At 50.6% G+C, this 15,195-nt stretch overlaps 1 protein-coding gene across 2 annotated transcripts; it reads right to left on the bottom strand.

Moving 5' to 3' along the window:
• Positions 1–654: 654 nt before the first annotated feature.
• MORN3 (MORN repeat containing 3) lies at positions 655–14,665 on the bottom strand. Of its 2 annotated transcripts, none has more exons than XM_019950536.3 (6): positions 13,405–14,663; positions 9,637–9,794; positions 7,961–8,120; positions 4,133–4,317; positions 3,812–3,895; positions 655–3,432 (listed from the first exon to the last, which is right to left on the bottom strand). In XM_019950536.3, the coding sequence occupies exons 1-5, from the start codon at positions 13,547–13,549 to the stop codon at positions 3,818–3,820; spliced, it is 726 nt and encodes a 241-aa protein (XP_019806095.1). In that variant the 5' UTR covers positions 13,550–14,663; the 3' UTR covers positions 655–3,432; positions 3,812–3,817. The 2 variants fall into 2 exon arrangements, with proteins under 2 accessions (XP_019806095.1, XP_073646162.1); XM_073790061.1 differs by having other exon boundaries at positions 658–2,073; positions 13,405–14,665.
• Between the last annotated feature and the right edge of the window lie 530 nt (positions 14,666–15,195).

Raw genomic sequence — 15,195 nt, 5'->3', positions numbered from 1 at the left:
CTATTGCTATCACAACAGCACTATCACTCACTTGTGACTGAAACTTACATAACACACATTTTCTCCGTAAGGCACATCACAGCCTTCCTGTGCTCTGAACACTAGACAGCACTTCATTGTTACCCTTGGGGACCATTTTAAGTAGTGAAATCACCAACAAAAAGCACCAAAATGTGAAAAACATAGCACTAAATAGACTGTGAAAAGGATACTTGTTTACAGCATGAGCTGAAAGAAGGCAGAGGGTCACCTTGTTTGACCTCAGCAAGTAGGCAAATTTGCAAATACTGAAAGTGTGAGTAATGAGAATGACAGTATGTTTTCTCCCTGAGCCATATGCATTAGTTACAGATTTCTTCCTTAAACCAAGGACATTCCTCTACAGAACCACAATTCGATGATCAAATTCAGGAAATTTGACATTGATGCGATACTATTATCTAATACAACAACATTCATTTTCAGTTTCCCTCTTTGTCCTAATCATGTCCTTTCTTGTAGTGATTTTTCCATCCAGGATCATGCACTGCATTGGGTTGTCATGTCTCTTTAGTCACCTTTTATTTGGGACAGCCTTTCTTTGTCCTTTGTAATATCAACATTTTTGAAGAGTCTGAGCCAGTGTTTTTTTTTTTTTAACATCTTTATTGGAGTATAATTGCTTTACAATGGTGTGTTACTTTCTGTTTTATAACAAAGTGAATCAGTTATACATATACATATGTTCCCATATCTCTTCCCTCTTGCGTCTCCCTCCCTCCCACCCCTCCAGGCGGTCACAAAGCACTGAGCTGATCTCCCTGTGCTATGCGTGAGCCAGTGGTTTTGTAGAATGCTGCCTCTGTCTTGTTTCTCTGATATTTCCTCATCTGTATGATCAGGTTATGCATTTTGGAAGGAATTTTTTCTCCATTTTGCAGATGACAAAAATTGATGTCCAAAGAGGATGTTTTCGAGCCTGGAAATCTGGCTCAGAGCCTAGACACTCAAAAAATCTTATGTAGACTGATTCTGGCTTTGCTTAAGAAATCGGAAGATCCAGCAGCAGCATTACTGGGCCTGCCTTCTTGCAGAGCAACAATGAACAGGAGCTGAGTTGCAGCTACCTCTTACCCAGGAGATGTATTTGCCACAGTCCCCACCACTCCCTATTGTATGACACCAGCCCAGCTTCATATGTTACTCACCTGGCCCCAGAGGGCATTTGTGTTTGACAGCTCATTCTGTCCCCTAAACCTGATACAGAAAGTGGTTTTATAAAAACACAAGTGCTCTGGCTGAAGTGAGAGTTGGTTGTGGGAAAGTGTGGCCTTAAGCTTTTGTCCTTCTGTGCAGACTTGGACATGGCCACAGCAGCTTGGTGGGCTGAGTGGAGGAGGGGGACCCCTTTATCCTACTGCAGCTTGCCTCCGTCCTGCATGATATACACCAGGACCCACCCCTCCCCTGTCCCCAGAAGGCCCTCTGACTGGGACCGAGTAGGGTGGGGCAGGTGCCCCTGTGTGAAAATCTCCACTGCTCGCCAGAGAAAACCTAGGCATCTTTCATCCTTCCCCTAAGATACCCACCTCCCTGCTTCTGCAGAGACCTGGGTAGATAATACATTCAAAGGTTCCAAACACAGCAGTGAAAAATTGCTGTCCCTCCCCTGTTCCCAGGTTCCCAATTCTCCCCAGAGACAACCATTGTTGCCAGTTTATTTTGTTCCCATCTAGACATTTTATACATAAACAAGTACACATCCTACCTTTTCTGAAAAAATGGTAGTTTTCTATACGCACTGCCACTGTTCTCACCTTAAGAGCAGACAGGCCTAAGTTTAAGCACAGTCACTTTCTAGTTTGGTGACTTGTGAGCCTCCCTGAACCTCAGTTTCCTCCTCTAAAATGACACGAATAATAGCAGGACACCTCATAGGTTGTTGAAGGGTCATGGGAGAGCACCCGTGTAAAGCTGTCAGTGCTGGGCCTAGCACTGAGTGGCTCTGTGGTTGGTTATGTGTCCAGAGGCAGCCAGGCTCAGCTTCCCGGCTTCAGAGGTACCGACTGAGAACGATGCCATGGGTCGGGCCACCTGCTTGGCATTTAGATGGCAGAGAGAACGTCAGTATCAGTGAACGCTTTACTATATGCCGGGTACTTGCTGAGGGCTTTATGAACATTGTGGTATTTCAGGGTTATTTCATGGTATTACACCGTTGAAGTTGGGTTGAATAATTCTTCTGTAGAGTGTTTACATCATAACATGTTTAGCAGGATCACAACCTCTACCCACTGGGTGCCAGTAGAATTCTTCCCTGCCAGCTGTGACAACCAAAAATGTCTCCAGACTTTGCCAGATGTTCCCGGGGAAGGAAGGGGGACAAAACCACCCTCCCTCGGGTTAGAACCACACCTTATATCATTCTCCAGTAACCACAATAACCCCTGGTGGTAAGTACTGTTATTGTCCCATATTAGAGGAAAGGAAACTTGGAAGAACAGAGAGGTTGGGTGACATACACAAGAACACACAGCTAGTAAGTCAGTGCTGGGATTCACACTCAAGGAGTCACTGCAGAACTCCTGTTCCTACCCATTATGTAAGAGTTCCTCTTATCTTGCAGGAATGTTGTCTAGAATTATAGAAAGCCCTTCCCAGAAATCTGCTTTACAACTAATCTTAGTACGTGTTATTTTTACGTCTGCTAGAAAATCCTCAAAACACCTCTGTGAGATATCTGAAGTCCCATTTTACAGATGGGGCAACTGAGGTCACTTACTTAGGATCACAAAGCCAGTAAGTCAGAGGTTCTCTGCCCCAGCTGCAGAGAGTCAGCTGGGGCGCTTTTTGAAGGCCCAGGCCTCACCCCAGACAGATGAGAATCTCTGGGCATGGGATCCAGACATTCCTAGCTTTTAAATCTCCCACAGGATTCCAAGGTTGGGAGCCCCTGTGTTAGGCTGAGAAGCCAGGTCACATTTTAATGCCAAATCTTAGTGACCAATGTACCCAGATGCAGACTCCATCTTCTCGGAATATCTCAGAGATCAGAGACCTGGAGGCACCTACCCCTTTCTGCCCCAAGGTAAATTCATGCAACCCATGGGGACCCCTCTTCTCTACCTGAAACCCCTCCTGAGGCTCCCTCGCACCCCGGCCACCCACCACAGGCCCCGGGCTCACGCTGCCAGGCTCTCCTTTATTCTGGGGTGCTCAGGGATGGGGTCCAAGAATAAAGGCGTCCCCAAGGCCAGCAGGGGAGAGGAGCACTGGCCTCCTACTGGTCAGGAATGATTCAGTGCTGGGAGGAGCAGGGTGCCTTCGGAGGGTGCCGAGTGTGTGCCCAAGTCCCCCTTTGCTCTACCAGTGGGAGCTGCACCGGTCCAAGCAGTTGGGTGACTCCGGTTTGAATTCCTCCTGAAGCGCGGGTGTTCTTTCTGCAGGGGCAAGCTGGGTGGGGTGGGCGGGGCTGGTGTCTCCAAGATGCTGTATCAATGCTCCCCCCTCGACCCCACTTATTACCAACACCAGGAGGGGTAGCACTAAACAAGGGCCCACAAGACAGATAGGCAAGTGGAGGCCCAGGGCCCTCCAGGGCGAGCAGACCACCTGACTCCAATCCGATTAAGCCCAGGGTGCAAATGGGAGGATTTGGCAGGACTTCTGCAGGGAAAAGAGTTTTGAAGGGGAGGAAGCAAAAACGACCAGCAGGACTGCGGGAGGCAAGAAACCCACCCTCTCTGGTCAAGCCCCTGAGCCCCTAGGCCAGAGGAGACCCCAGGAGCTACCCAGACCACATCAGAGGGTGGCAGGTGTGCCCGCCTCTCACCTGGCATCAATCTCCTTCTTCCTGTGTCTTCTTGAACGTGGCCAAAGCTTCCGCCAACACGTCGTCAGGATCTAGAATTTTGACCTGGAGGGAAGCAGCAGGGGTTGGTTTGGGGAGCATGGAAGGCCCAGGCTGCCAGCCTTCAGGGCGCTCCCTGCTTTGGGGGGGTACTGCCAGCCTCCCTGGGGCCGCCCTGACTGAAAACAAAACCGTGTCTGTTTCCTGGCCGGGCTGGGCTTGGACAGGCTGGGTGTGGCTGTGGGTGCTGTTTTGTCTCTCCCTGGGCTGCATGTGGCCCCAGGATCCGGGAGAGCTTCCCACCTCAGGAATGGGGAACTGGGTAGGCTTGGGGGCCTCATCACGGCCACAGTCAATCATTGTGCCACACTTGGCTATGTTGTCGACCCAGAGGCCTTCGAACAGCTGACCATGGTCCAGGTGGAAGAAGCGCCCCCACCCATTCTTCATGCCTCTCTGCCAGTTGCCTTCGTAGCGGTTCCCGTTCTCTGGGGGAAAGAACAGGGAGTCAGGGGTCTTGGCCCACAGAACCAGGCCAGACTACATATACCCGGGCTGGACCCTTGCCACTGCCGGGCCAGACATCATGCCCACCAGAAAGCCATAGAGCCCTGGGGTGTGAGCGACTTCCCGTTTCAGACCTGGTTCACATCTCACCTCCACTACCTCCCGGAACTTAGATGAGCACCATAGTTTCCTAGCTGTAAAAAATATAGCGAATAATACTGACAGGCAATGTTCTTCCTGCACTTACTCTGTGCCTGGTTCCATGCTGTTTCTGACCTCACGTCTCACAAAAACAGTTCTGTGAAGGATGAAGGATTCCATTTTATACATGGAACTTGAAAAGCTCCAGGAATTTGACTGATTTGCACAAGGTCACAGAACTAGGAAGTGGCAGAGGCAGGGTTTCAAACCAAATCCTGTTCATATCAGGAGCCCCGGCTCTTAATCGGGAATCAATTCCACTTCCCACTGGATCTCGGTGGTGGTGGTGTAAAAATAATAATAATAAAGCCAACATGTCTCAGCTCAGACACTTACCAGCCGTGTGACCTTGAGCAAGTCACTGAACCATTTTGTCTCATTTCCTCATTTGTAAAACAGGGACAAGAGTAGCTCCTCACTCATAAAATTATTCTGAAGATTAAATGAGTCCATACACAGACAGGACTTAGAAGAGTATTGGATGAACTCTAGGTCAGAGGTCAGCAAACTTTTTCTGCAAAGGGGCAGATAGTGTTTTCGGCATCGCGGGCCATAGGGTCTCTGCTGCACATGGTCAACTCTGCCATTGCAGCACAAAAGCAGCCCGTGGGGACTTCCCTCGTGGCACAGTGGTTGGGAATCCGCCTGCCAGTGCAGGGGACACGGATTGGAGCCCTGGTCCGGGAGGATCCCACATGCCGCGGAGTGACTAAGCCCGTGCGCCACAACTACTGAGCCTGCGCTCTAGAGCCCATGCGCCCACGTGCCTAGAGCCCGTGCTCCACAACAAGAGAGGCCACCGCAATGAGAAGCCTGCGCACTGCAACAGGGAGTAGCCCCCGCTCGCCGCAGCTGGAGAAAGCCTGCGTGCAGCAACAAGGACCCAACGCAGCCAAAATTAAATTAAAAAAAATAAATTTATATTTAAAAAGACCCAACGCAGCCAAAAATAAAGTTAATAAATTAATTTTTTTTAAAAAAGCAGCCTGTGGACGATACGTAACTGAACGAGCACATCTGTGTGCCAATAAAACTTTATTTACAAAACATGTGTTGGGCTGGATTTGGCCAATAGTTTGCTGAGCTCATACAAGGATGTACTGATTCTGAGCACTTACTATTCCGTGTCATGCTAAGCGTTTTACAAATATAAACCTCATTTAACCTTCACAATAACTCTAGTTAAGCTTTATTTTTTCCTTACTTTACAGTTGAGAAAAATGAAGCAGAGAGAGTGTAAAGAAATTAATTGCCCAAGTTCCCACAACTAGTAAGAGCTTGAGCTAGAATTTGAACCCAGGCTGGCCGGCTCCAGAGTCCAAGCCTTAGAAACGGTGCACTTAGAGCTCCTTCACTGTGCGGGCCACAGAAGGTGCTCACTGAAAGCAAGCTATTACTACTAGGAGATGCACACTGAAATCAGGCACGGAGGCGGATGCACGGGGGATTGAGAATGACAGAGTGGCTACCCTTAACCCTCCCCAGCTGCCCAATGCCTTGGTTTAGTCAAATCTCTTTGGAGGGACTTCCCTGGTGGCACAGTGGTTAAGAATCCGCCTGCCAGTGCAGGGGACACGGGTTCGAGCCCTGGTCTGGGAAGATCCCACGTGCCATGGAGCCCGTGTGCCACAGCTACTGAGCCTGCGCACCACAACTACTGAAGCCTGCGTGCTTAGAGCCTGTGCTCTGCAAAAGAGAAGCCACTGCAATAAGAAGCCCATGCACTGCAAGTAGACCCTGCTCGCCGCAACCAGAGAAAGCCTGCTCGCAGCAACGAAAACCCAACACAGCCAAAAAAAAAAAAAAAAAAAATCTCTTTGGAAGTTGGAATCTTGAGTTTTCAGGAGACTGGGCTCTGGTTTGTGTCCTCACCAAGAGTACCTACTTACTACATGGCAGGCACTGGGGAAACAGTGGGGAACAAAACAGACACATTCCCAGTCCTTCTGCAGGCTCACAGTCTGGAGGGGCAATGATACTAGCTTTATCGACAGCCTACTACGTGCTAGGCCCTGTTCTAAGCACTTTACACAGACTCCCTCATCTAATCCTCCCCATAGCCCTATGAAGTGGGTACTGCCATTATTCCCATTTTACAGGAGAGGAAACTGAGGCACAGAGATGCAAAGTAGTTCGCCCAAGATTATACACCTAGTTCTAAGAAGGAAAGGAAGCAAGCGCTGAGAAGAATGTGCTTTAGGTGGAACATACAAATGCAAAGATCTGGGGGAATCTTCTTTTTTTTTTAATATTTATTTATTTGGCTGCACCAGGTCTTAGTTGTGTCACATGGGATCTTTGTTGCTGCCTGCGGGATCTTCCTTGTGGCATGCAGGATGTTTTAGTTGCAGCATGCGGGAATTTTTTTTTTTTTTTTTTTAAGTCGTGGCATGTGAACTCTTACTTGCAGCATGTGGGATCTAGTTCCCTGACCAGGGATCAAACCCAGGCCCCCTGCATTGGGAGCGTGGAGTCTTAGCTACTGGACCCCCAGGGAAGTCCCTGTGGGAATCTTCTTTCTATTCCAGGAAGAGGGAACAGCAGTGCAAGGGCCCTGAGGCAGAAAGTGGGAGCAATTGAAAGAAAGTTAGTATGGCCAAAAAGAAGGGAGTCCAGGGGAAGAGGGGAGGTGAAACTGGAGTGGTGAGCAGGGCCAGATCATGCTGGGCCCCACAGACCACAGTCAGGCCTCTGAACGGAGTCTGAGGGCAATAGGGAGCTATGGAAAGGTTGAAAGCAAGGCAGTGACAAGGTCCAATTTATGAAAAGTTGGCTCTGTTTGCTTTGTAGAGAATGGATTAAGTCCTGATACAAATGCGAGCTTCTCAGAACTCTTTCCTCTGCCTGGGAATGTTCTTCCCCAGCGCAATACATATCCCGCTTCCTTTTCCTCCTTCCATTCTCCATTCAAACAACACCTCTTCAGGGAGGCGGTCTCTGACCAGAAGCCAATCTAAACAGCCCTGACCCCAACTCCTTTGTCATTCTCCAACACGTCTTCCTGTTTTCAAGGGCAATTCCTTAGCACTTCCGACCTCAGAACAGACTGCGTAACCTTGAGCAAATGACTTAACCTCTCTGTGCCTTTGTTCATTTGTAAAGTGCGGTGTAAGAGCACCTATCTTATAGGATTGCATTGTGGATTAAATGAGCTCAGGGCTGTATAAGTGTAGGCTATGATTATTACGACCATAAGACAATGTCTTAATTGTTTATATTTATTGTTAGGCTCCCCTTTTAGAGTATAAACTTCCTGAGGGCAAGGACCGGGTCCTGTCATTCAGCTTAACCCAGTCGGGACAGGTCTATGCGGGGACTTGGCCTGATGGGTCGTGGCCATGAGGGGCCCAGAGGAATGTGACTTGAGGGCGTGGCCGGGTGGGCGTGATCCACAGGCCATTTGGGGTGGGGCTAAGCACTCACTCAGGCGTAACATGCCCTCCCCTTCCGGCTTGTCGTTGCACCACTGGCCCTCGTAGATGTCTCCGTTGCTGTAGTACATGCGGCCCCAACCGCTGCGCTGGTTGCCACACCAGTCACCCTCGTAATACTCCTTGGGTCCGAAAAACTGGATCCCATAGCCCTGAAAGCACGAAGGTGTCCTTGTTCACGACGTCCCACACCACTAGGAACTCCCACCATCCTCCCTGGCACCCAAGCCACACACCTGGGCTTCTCCCCTGCTTCCTCCCCCCGCCCTACATCCAAGCTGACGGTCGTGTATCGAAAAATCTCCCAGGCCGTCCATTCTCCTCTATGCCTTCCTGCAGCCCACCATCATTTCATCCCTTCTCACTGGTCTACCTCCTCCACTCTCCCGTTCTTCCCTGACCCCATGCATCTGCCATACAGCTCCTAGGAGATCTTTACGTTGTCTATCCGATCACATTTGCCCCGTCTCCTCAACTCTGATTTGATCCTATTAAAAGTCGCAGATGCCTGACAATCAGATCAAAGCTACGGACTTTCTCCCCAGAAAAATGGACATAATCACTTATCATGCAGCCGCAGAGAATCACCACAAACTCCCCGCAGATCACACCTGAAGAGGTTGGGTTATGCAGCCCAAGTCTACTCTTCAACATCCTCATCCCCTACATAACCTTCAAGGCCTCACTCCCACCCCTGTGGGCAGACACACCTTGCTGTTTATTATATCCTTCCTTTTGGTATTTCCTCTTCTCCTTTTTTACTCCCTAACTCCTTGCATCTTACGGTGTCACCTTCTACAGGAAGCCTGCCCTGAATTCTCAATGAACTGCCTCTGGACTTTCTGTAAAAACCTCTATCCTAGCACCATATTATATGTAAAATATTTATTTTGGGAGCTTTATCCCCACTGGCCAATAAACATTTTGAGAGTAGAGATCATGAAATGCTGGGCTCTACAACTTGCCAGTGGTGGGACCCCAAGCAAGGCACTTCACCTTCTGCGCCTTTCTGAGCTTGTTTCCTCATCAGTAAAACGGGAATAATAATGATGATGATGATGTTGTTTTGTTGATGTGAGAGTTTACAATATATCATGTTCCAGGGTTACGGTAGCTGTTGTTCCATAGCAATACTGTATTATTATCTGTCTCCATGACCTATGGTGAGGATTCAGGTGTTGATGGGTTGGGGGCATGCCTCTGGCTGGTTTCTATCCCTCAAGACCTTCCTCTCTTGGCCAAAGGTGTGGCCTCTGCTTTCTTTCTTGCTCCCACTCTTCCAAACCCCCGCTGCCACCTCTTATCCAGTCCCAACAGAAGGGGGGTTCTCAGAAAGGGATGCCAGGGGAAAAGAAAGCCAGGAAATGAGTGGGGAGGTTGGGAGGAGACTTTGGCCCCTCACAGCCTGGCTGGCTTCTTGTAGCCACAGGGTTTCATGGGCTCCTCCCTGGGCCCTCTCCTCTTGCTTCCTGTTTCCTGGGTTTTGTTCTGAGAAGCCTTGATGTTCCCCCACCCCTTCCTTCTCCCACCCACACAGCAACCCTGTTCTCCTCCCCTAGATCCCCCCACCCTTTTCTCCCAGGCCTCTCTGACTGCTCCCCCCCCCCCCACACACACAGCCTGCTTTCAGCCTGGCCCACACCCCAGGGCATGATGGGAACCACTCACACATTTCTTATCGCCTTTCCACCAGCCTGAGTAGACTCTCCTGTAATTTCCGGTCTCTTGGTCAGAAAGGCTGAGGGTGCCATAGCCATCTCTCTTCCCAAATTTCCAGTCCCCCTCATAGATGGCTCCGTTCTTCCTCCAGACCTGTGTTCCTTTCCCTAGGGACACAAAGATGAACCAACATGGTAGACATGGCCTTTATGGGGCTGGGGATGCCGGGAGGCAGGTGCTGTGTCTGCTGGGCCTCAGGGGCCCCTAGACTGGACAATTCTCAAGAACTGGGTCAGGGTCTGTGCCCGGTCTCCAGACCCCCAACACCCAGGAAAACCCCCCAAAAGTTCTATTTCTACAGCCCTTTGCCCTGAAGCCAAACTGACATAGCAGACCCCAAGTAGAAATCTGCCTCTTCAGTGTTTCAGCTTCGTCTTTTCTTAAATTTTAATTTTTATTTATTTATTTTTGGTTGCATTGGGTCTTCGTTGCTGCGGGCGGGCTTTCTCTAGTTGTGGTGAACGGGGGCTACTCTTCCTTGTGGTGTGCAGGCTTCTCATTGCAGTGGCTTCTCTTGTTGCGGAGCACGGGCTCTAGGCGCGCAGGCTTCAGTACTTGTAGCACACGGGCTCAGTAGTTGTGGTGCGCAGGCTCAGTAGTTGTGGCGCATGGGCTTAGTTGCTCCATGGCATGTGGGATCTTCCTGGACCAGGGCTTAAACCCGTGTCCCCTGCATTGGCAGGTGGATTCTTAACCATTGTGCCACCAGGGAAGTCCCAAGCTTCATCTTTTAATAATACTGAATGGATACACCAGGTGGTCAGGATTTTTAGAAAATGTTCTGCTTATCTCTTCAGTTCTCCTGAACACACATGGAGACCCATCTCCTACTACTCCAACCCCTCTGTGTCCTCCACTCCCGTTTTCCATTCTGCCCTCCAACCACTGTGGTTTCCATGCTGTTCTTGGAACCCACCTGTTATGCTTTCGCCTCAGGGCTTTTGTACCTGCTTCTCCTTTAGCCTGGAAAACTCTTCCCTCTATATTTGCTCACTCCCTACCTCCTGCAAGTCTTTGCTGAAATCTCATTTTCTCAATGAGGCCTACCCTGACCATCCCGTTTAAAATTATTCCATATAAGCTTCTTTTAATCCCTTACCCTGTTCTGTTTCTTTCTATATCACTTCTCAGCTCTTAACATAATAGATAATTCACTTATTTATCATTTATTGTCTATTGTCTGTCTCTTCTAGGAGAATGTACGCTCCACAAGAGCACAGACTGGTCTGTTCTGTTCACTGCTCTATATCCAGCACGGAAGAACAGTGTCTGGCATGTTGTAGGTGACCAATATTTGTTGAACAAAGAGATGAATACAATATTTGCGGAGTACCTATGCACGCCAACTCATGTCTTGGTCCTTGGTAGCTCAGGAACAAATCCAACATTGTCCCTGTGAGCTTTTTGATCTAGTGCAAGTAACTTAACTCTCTGGGCCTCAGGTTCCTCGTCTGCAAAATGGGGATAAGAGTATCTCATGGGGTTGTTCTGTTCACTAAATTCATTAATATTATGTAGAACACTTAGGACAATGCCTGCAAATAGAAAAGATGATATCAATGATTTTTGCCCTTGAGGTGGGGTCCAGTCACATCGCAGGGGATGAAGGGTTGTTTACATCTGTTCTTCTTCTAGTTTATTTCCTTTGGGGACACAGCCCTCCCTCTCAGTCCTTCAGGTTTGCATGGGGCTGACTTCTCCTCCTGGCAAGCCTAGCCAATCAGTGTATTCTATCCACCCAGGCCTCTGTGACTGGTTCAGTGAAGGGCATGTGACCAAGTTGGTCCAATGAGACTGTTTGTCTCCCAGATGAAGGCAGAACTTACCAAGGCCTAAGAGGCCCTAAACGATTGGCCCTCTTAACCTGCCCCTTTCTCCCCTCCTTCTCTGTGTTCCAGCCCACTGGCTTCCAGTCCGTTCCTTGAACAAGAGGTAATAGTGAAAAACACCCCCCCATCTCTGATTCCACTATCTAGAAGACATGCTCCCCCCTGCCTGGCTAATCATTTGCATCCTCTGGGCTCGGCTCAAACATGTTCTCATGGCTCCTTTCGTGGCTTCTCTCTGGTCCCCTTTACATCCTGATGATACCACTTTTAGCTGTGTGGCCTTGAGTAAGTCACTTCCTCTCTCTGAGCCCCAGTTTCCTCATCTGTAAAATGGAACATTACCTACTGTGCAGGTTGTCAGTGAGACTGGAAGGACCCTGAGTGTTGGGATTCTTCCAGATGCCCGGTATAGGGCCTGGCACAGACTAGGAGCACAATGAGTATTAGTGGAGTGAGTGGTCTGGGTAACCACTGGGGCCACCCTATCCTTGCCCTGAATGACGGCTCTCTTGACTGCTTCCAGCCTGCTTATACTACAGCAACCCACTTCAGCGTGGTCGAAAGGTGAGTCAAGAGAGGGGGCATTGGACCTGGGTTCTCTGACAGATCTGCTTTCTGCAGCCCCAGCCCCATCAGCTCTATGCCTCCAGGGTCTGAGGGGAGGCAGGGCTCACACGGGAGGACTCAGAGGGCCACACCAGCCCACAAGGTCATATCACAGGCAGGGCAGCCAAGTCCAGAGAATGGGAAATGACTTACCCAAAGTCACACAGCTACTCAGTAATAGAGCCAGGCTCAGAACTTCAGGGTCCTGACACCAAGTCCAGGGCTCTGTCCACACCACAGGCTGCCCACAAGGATTGAAACATGCAGGCAGACATCTTTAACCGCACACAGAGCTCCAAGCAGCTGCTTAAACCCTGGCCTTTAAGTCAGTGCTGAGGGTGGGTGTTGTGTTACACACTGGGTGAGGTCAACTTTGGGGGCCTTCTTGGACAAGGAAGCTCTAAGTAGTGATCCCTGCCATGGTCAGCCCTCCGAGAACACTCCAGAAGTTCCCTTCTGCACAGACTCTTGGCTAAATACTTGATAGATGTCATCTCTTAACAGATAGGTATTATTCCCATTTTACAATGGGGAGACTGGGGCTCGGAGTACTGTAGTAGATCTCTCAAGGTCATAGTTACTGGAGCTGAGATTCTGACCAAGCTTTATGGGCTCAAGCACTTAACGCAGGAAGGCAGGAGAGAAGAATGGTTAAGAGCAGAGAATCTGGAATTGCAAGACTGGACTGAGAAGCCATAACACCTCTTTTGAATAAAAACTTATTTTTTTTTTTCAGGGCTTAGTTTGTATCACAAAGAGCCCCATACTTCCTGCTAGTTAAACTGAGCCCAGCCCAGTTAAAGTCAGAGCCCCAGCCACTTGGGGTGGGGGGTGGAAGTATAGGGGGTGGGGGGGTAGGGGGTGGGGGATAGCGGGTGTCCTCCCTCGCCCCCTACTGGTTTGAAGGGCTGAATTTGAAGACCAGAATCCCAGTTGCAAGCTGCTTTCTGGGGGCCACCTTTTCCTCCTGCTAGCCAGCCCCATGCTTAGCCCAGGTGTCAGAGGTAGAGAATGAGCTGGTGTCCTGAGAGTCCCAGCTGAGGCTGTGGCTGGTGCCTAAAGACTGCTCTGTCCCCTACTGGCCCCTTTGCTCAGCTGAAGCCAGGGCCGAGTTGGGTTCCAGAACCCCAGCAGGAGGAGGCCCCTGGTTGGTCCAAGTCAGCATTCACTCCTCAGAGATACATGTTATATCCCCAGTGAGCTATGCAAGCTGCTTCCTTGGCCCCGGTTGCCCACCATGGCCCAGACCCACCACCTGAGCCCCCGAAGGTCCCCCACTTACCGTGTTTCATGTTATCCTTCCACTTGCCCACATAGTGATCGCCATTGACAGCGAACACCTGGTGCCTCAGTCCGTTCTTCTGGGCCTTCCGGTCCCATGCTTTCCACAGGGGCTCCGACTTTGGCGGGCACTTGGAGATAGGCATGGTGGCTGCTTCTGTGGGCCAGGGTGTGCTGGCAAAGGGTTAGGGACATCAGGGGCTCAGTTTGCCGTAAGTAATGCCGGGATCCTGGGGCTTCCCAGGGAGACACCTGTCTGAGGTCAAGTGGAACGCGTCACGTGTGTTCTGAGTCCCCAGGGCAGATGAGCAGCCCCTGAGGAGTTTTCTTTTGTGCTGGACTGACCCCCCTGGGAGGCTCTCTCTTCCCTTGCCTCTCCAGGGGCCCCTTGGGGCGGGGGATCTGATGGCACAATTGCTTGGGATGGGAACCCAGGGAAACCAACAGGGCAGAGGGGTTTGTGATGACATCAGCAAGAAGCTGCCCCGGGGGAGAGGGTGAAAGTCACGTATTTAATAACCAGTATGACCAACCAGCGTGGATGCGGGCCTGGAGCCCTCAGTCGTGAACACTACAACCCACTCTGGGGAGTTGGGGCCTAGCCAGGCCACTCTGTCTGGGCTGGCAGACAGCCGTGATGACACAGCCCACAGGGGCACCCCCGCTACCGCCACTGGCTCAACACCCAACACTTTAGCCCCCTGGGTCCCGCCCCCTATGCCTGGTGGACGGGATGGTAGAAAAGCCTAGGGGCTGGCTTGGCAGGGGTTTGTGAGCTGTCAGGAGAGCCCCTCAACTGAAGAGACTGCCTCTTGGGAGACCCCCTGTACCGGTTTGCCCGGGACTGAGGGGCTTCCTAGGACATAGGACTTTCAGTGCTAAAGCTGGAACAGTCCCAGGCACACCAGGATGGTTGATCACCCTCTGCCCTCTGCCCTCTGCCCTCTGCCTAGGTACTCTTCCTGTCTGCCTGGTTAGGTGTTTTTCATCAGACCAGGGCTCTCCTCTCCACCCTGCCTGGTGGGGTTTGGGTCTCTCCCCAGACTGGGAGCCCCCCGTCTATGCTCTTCATGTCCCCAGTGCAGACATTCATGTCTATGTGTTTCTCTCCAGGGGACTTGTGCAAGGTGACAAAGATGGTCTCCAAATCTGGAGATCTCTGTTTCCCCTCAGCAGGTACCATCTATCCTGCTCCATAGTTGGGAAATACACACACACACACACACTCAAGCAGTGCTAGCAGCCAAGGATGGGGGTGGAGGAGTGGAGGGATGGGGGAATGAGGGGATGGGGGTGGGGGACTAGAGTGAACTATTTAACCATCAGCAGGCAGAAGTCTTTTTTGTTTTTGTTTTTGTTTGCCGCACCGTGTTGGCCTGCGGAATCTTAGTTCCCCCGCCAGGGATAGAACCCAGGCCCCCTGCAGTGGAAGCACGAAGTCCTAACCACTGGACTGCCAGGGAATTCCCAGGCAGAGGTATTGACCAATGAGAATGACCTCGGGGCTGAGCAGGTTTCAGGAGATCTTGGTGTCCCAAGCATCCACCCACCCAGGACCAGCATCACAGGTGTGCAACCTGAAGAGTTGCACAGGGCCTGGTCCTTAGAGGGGCGTGTACTTGGTCTCGGCTCTGTCGCCGTTTTGAAATTCTTAATACTGTATGAGCTACTGCCTCACATTTTCATTTTGCATTGGGCCCTGCTTATCAAGGAGTTCCCTGTAGGGCCACAGCAGGGGCCTCAGTGATTCTGACTAAGCTGGCCAACTGTACTGGCTAGTATGTATTTTGAC

The sequence above is a fragment of the Tursiops truncatus genome, chromosome 13, assembly GCF_011762595.2.
Source record: "Tursiops truncatus isolate mTurTru1 chromosome 13, mTurTru1.mat.Y, whole genome shotgun sequence".
Taxonomy (NCBI): domain Eukaryota; kingdom Metazoa; phylum Chordata; class Mammalia; order Artiodactyla; family Delphinidae; genus Tursiops; species Tursiops truncatus.
This window is presented reverse-complemented; position numbering and strand designations above follow the sequence as displayed.

What these genes read in the sequence shown, in the direction of transcription:
- MORN3 (XM_073790061.1), bottom strand. Translation starts at nt 13,549, where the DNA reads ATGCCTATCTCCAAGTGCCCGCCAAAGTCGGAGCCCCTGTGGAAAGCA. An exon ending in GGAGGGCATGTTACGCCTGA is followed by an intron (nt 4,318 to 7,960) that starts GTGAGTGCTTAG and finishes TCTTTCCCCCAG; the next exon opens with AGAACGGGAACCGCTACGAA. An exon ending in CCCAGTTCCCCATTCCTGAG is followed by an intron (nt 3,896 to 4,132) that starts GTGGGAAGCTCT and finishes GCTTCCCTCCAG; the next exon opens with GTCAAAATTCTAGATCCTGA.